The sequence below is a fragment of the Arachis hypogaea genome, chromosome 3 (assembly GCF_003086295.3).
Source record: "Arachis hypogaea cultivar Tifrunner chromosome 3, arahy.Tifrunner.gnm2.J5K5, whole genome shotgun sequence".
NCBI classification, from domain to species: domain Eukaryota; kingdom Viridiplantae; phylum Streptophyta; class Magnoliopsida; order Fabales; family Fabaceae; genus Arachis; species Arachis hypogaea.
In genome coordinates this window covers 132,492,190-132,496,133 of record NC_092038.1, presented here as the reverse complement: position 1 = coordinate 132,496,133, position 3,944 = coordinate 132,492,190, and the positions used below count along the sequence as shown (strand labels likewise).

Here is a 3,944-nt window from a genome sequence, read left to right as displayed (position 1 = left end):
AGCAAAACAAAAAGAGAAAGCAAGAAGGAGTCGTCCTAAAAATTGGAATAAGATGTGTAATACAATTTTTAAATGATTTTAGTTTTTGAATGTGAGGGACTTAGGGGGTGTTGGAAGCTTGGGTATGATGAAAAATTTAAGACAAAATATAGTTTGAACATGTTAAAATTAATAGAGACGAAAAAGCAGGTGGATACAAAATTGATGCAGTATAATTTTGGAAAAATGATTCAGTGGGTTAGGTTCTTGTGAGTTCCGGACGGTGCTTTTAGAGGTTTTTTTGTTGTTGTGGGACGTACTGATATTTGACTTGCGTAACTACTATAAAGGGAAAAGATGGTTGTGTGTGGAGGGGGTGTTGACGAACAAGAATTTTAATTTTGTGTTCTGCTAGCTGAATTTTATTTATGGTTTGTGTCAAATCCCTATTTGCTACATGGGTGACTTTAAAGAAGTTGTGTAAGTGGAAGAAAAGAAATGAGCTAGTATGTTTACAGTAGCAGTAATTTTTAAAACATGGATACAAGATATGGAGCTGGTGGTTCTAGAGCTGAATGATTGAAAGTTTACGTGGTTTCGGGATCAATCGTGCAGTCGCTTTGATCGGGTATTGGTTAGCGTAGGATAGATTGAAGAGTTTTCTGAAACGATGCTGAAAGGCTAGGGAATTTCTTCAGGTGTTGCGAAATTTTTTAACAAATGGACTGAATTTGATCTTTTAGTTGTTGACGACATTGCTAGATATAACTATGAAGAGATGTTTGTTTGTTTGATTAGCATTTGTTTTTTGTTGTTTTGTTTAATTACTTCACCTTGTTGTGTTGAGCTCTTTCCTTCAAAAAAAAAAAAAATATTTTTTGTGTGATTAAAAACTGGAAACGGTTTAGCAGAATTACTATGCCTGGGAAATAATAAGACAGCATGTAATTAATTTTACAAATATATTCCACAAGTACAAACGGTACAACAATGTTACAGTGACATGGGGCTTCACATTAGAATCTATATATAATTATAATTATGTATATACAAATCAAAAAGAAAATCTTAGAGCTAATTAAGTAGAACGGATAGATGAGAAATTGGAGACGGCAAAATGTGTATGTATAAGTGTATGATCATTTTTGAATAATGAGGGCAGCGCCAACCAAACCCAACCATACTGTCAATCCAATCCAGAAAGCTCTACTTTTCTCTAACCCAATTGGAGGTTTCCATACAAGAAAATCCCCAAGGTAATCTCTTGAAGATGGAAGCTGGTTGGTAACCGATCCACTTATTCGATCCTTGTCCTTGTACTTATCACTCCATGTTCCCGCATAGCTACATTGCATGGTAACAAATAAAATATTATTTTTCTAATTTGCTCCAAGTCACAAAAGTAATAAAGTGCAATTTAAATTACTATATATGCAGTTAATAGTTATGATCCACCACAATGTGACAAATGCCGAGGCAGTTCAGTGTAGTGGGACACAGCTCAGTGACAATAAGACATGAATAGAGATTATCACACATTGACGATTTGACATGAACAGTACAACAACTTGAGCAAGTTGCAAGAAATGAAATTCCTTCTGTATCACCTATACTCTATACAAGTCAATAACCACTGAAAAAGATTGATAAGGAATAAAAAAGCAATGATATTTGTGGAAATTGAGCCAAATTGCTTGTGTTCATTGTCTAGTTGTGAATCATGCATCAGCATACAAGAAAAATAATTTGTTGCCACAAACTAGGATTGTATAAAGATTATGGTAAGAATGAAAGAACCTGTCGTAACTAGAACCAATCAAGGGTATGGTGACCATCTCCTCTTGTGATATCTTGAGCTTGGGCGCTTGCAAAATGTAGCGAAGCTCAGAGGCCTGACGGCGGATGCTAATACTGGGGTGCGTCTTCTCTAGTTGCTTGTACAGATCAATGCAGTCTTTGTGGCGGTTGTGGGCCTCATAAGCCATAGCAAGCCATATTTGAATCTGAAATAAATAACAAAACCCTAAAAACCCTCCATCTACACTCATCAATTAGAGAGATAAACAGAGAGAAGTGAGCCGACCAACCTCACCACCAAATAAAGTAGGCCTGGGGATGATAGTGAGTGCACCTTCAAGAAACTCAATGGCACGTCCGTACATGCCTTTTCCGTAAGCTTTCTGACCCAAATCAAACATCAATTGCGCCGTCGCTCTCCTCTCTTCTTGTTCCTTAGCCACCTGCACGCCACATTCATTCATTAAACATAAAAGTTAAGATCCCATCTCATCATGTATCTATCACCAATAGGTCAATTGAAACAAACAAAACCTTTTCGAGCTCTCTTCTCACTCTCATCTTCTTCTCTTCCTCGGTCTCCTCCGTACCTTCCTCTCCTCCTTGCGTCCCATCGCCGCCGCGGCTCTGCAACTCCTCGGCCTTCTTCTCAAGCGCTCTCCTGTCCTCGAAATCCCTTACTCTCCTCCGTATTTCATTCTCCCACTCCTCAGTCTCCCAGAACCCGCCGCCTCCGCCATTATTGTCCTCGTCGCTGGACTCGGCGTCATACCCGACCCCGTTCTTCTCGGAGTTGGATTTCCCCCGGGCCATCACCGCGCGGAGGTTGTTGTTGCTGCTCCGATACTCTCCCTCATGGTCCCTTTTGGGTGACAAGCTCAAAACAACGTCGATCCCGGCGGGGCGAATAAGCTTCCTGTCGAGAATGATGCTCCGCGGGGAAGCTATGTCTAGTAAGAGTGCCAGGTTGCCCAGATTCGCAGCCATGGCAGAAACAACAAGAGGAGGAAGAAAAGAAAGAAAGACCGGCGGGAGGGGGAGGGGTTTGAGTGAGAAGTGAGAAGAGCGAGGGGAGAAGATATTTATGTGGGGGAAGTTGTGACTTGTAAGGATGAAGATGGGCGCCAGTGTTGTCGTGTTATTGGTGCAATATTGGAACGTGGCTATGTGTTGGCCAGTGCCGTGTGCCACCTTTCCCGTGCAAAACGATGTCGTTTTCAAGGCTCTTATAAGATGAGAAAAAAGTTACCCAGCAGTCTGTTACTCTGTTACATGTTATCGACTATATCATCTCTAACGTAGCGTTTGATGAAGAGACAGATATTGAAAGATTGAGACTGAGAGACAGACATTAAGAGACGGAGATTGAAATAAATTTAAGTATTCTGTTTGGTGTCAAGTGAGAGACAAAAATTGAAACAAGAATAAAACTCTAATTTAATTTACACAAAGGATAAAATTGAAATTAATTAATTAAAATGAGAGTATTTTAGGTATAAAATATTATTAAAGTTTCAGTCTCTGTTTCTAAAAATATCAATCCCCTATGTCTCTACATTTTGGAGGCACCGAAATACTGAAATTTTGAGGGCAGAAACAGAAATTTTAATACCAGTCTCTGAACTAACAAACATGATACTGTGTCTCAGTCTCTCAGTCTCTATCCCAGTACTGCAAAACAAACGCTACCTAATATTTGTGTGAAGGAAAAATAGAAGAAGAAAAAAAAATTTGTTTGGTTGAAGAGAGAAATTAAAGAATAAAAAAATTAAAAAAAAATTGATGAAATTTATTAATTTTTTAATATTTAGAAAAATTAAAATTTTTTATTTTAATATTATTTTTTTATTTTTTTAATATATTTTATAATATAAAGATAAAATTATTTTTTTATAATATTTTTTTATTTTTTTATCTAAATATATCTAAAAAAATAAAAATTTATTCAATTTTTTTTTTAACCAAATATAGTCTAAAGTAGAATGTTAGGAGATCAGGTTTTATAATTTGTAATCATCAATTAGTCATTATTAATATTTTTAATAACGTAAGATTATACAATTTTTTTGTTAGTTAAATGTTGATCAAATTTTAATAAAAATTTTGGTTCCTAAACTTTCTCGTCTCTAAATTATTTAAAAATATGATAAAAATAATAAATAAATATT

The 3,944-nt window shown here is 36.4% G+C and overlaps 1 protein-coding gene across 2 annotated transcripts; it reads right to left on the bottom strand.

The window, feature by feature from the left end:
* Positions 1-924: 924 nt before the first annotated feature.
* Positions 925-3,031, bottom strand: LOC112791747 (uncharacterized). Of its 2 annotated transcripts, none has more exons than XM_025834699.3 (4): positions 2,311-3,031; positions 2,067-2,219; positions 1,777-1,982; positions 925-1,323 (listed from the first exon to the last, which is right to left on the bottom strand). In XM_025834699.3, the coding sequence occupies exons 1-4, from the start codon at positions 2,761-2,763 to the stop codon at positions 1,119-1,121; spliced, it is 1,017 nt and encodes a 338-aa protein (XP_025690484.1). In that variant the 5' UTR covers positions 2,764-3,031; the 3' UTR covers positions 925-1,118. The 2 variants fall into 2 exon arrangements, with proteins under 2 accessions (XP_025690484.1, XP_072083634.1); XM_072227533.1 differs by having other exon boundaries at positions 1,787-1,982; positions 2,311-2,970.
* Positions 3,032-3,944: the final 913 nt, after the last annotated feature.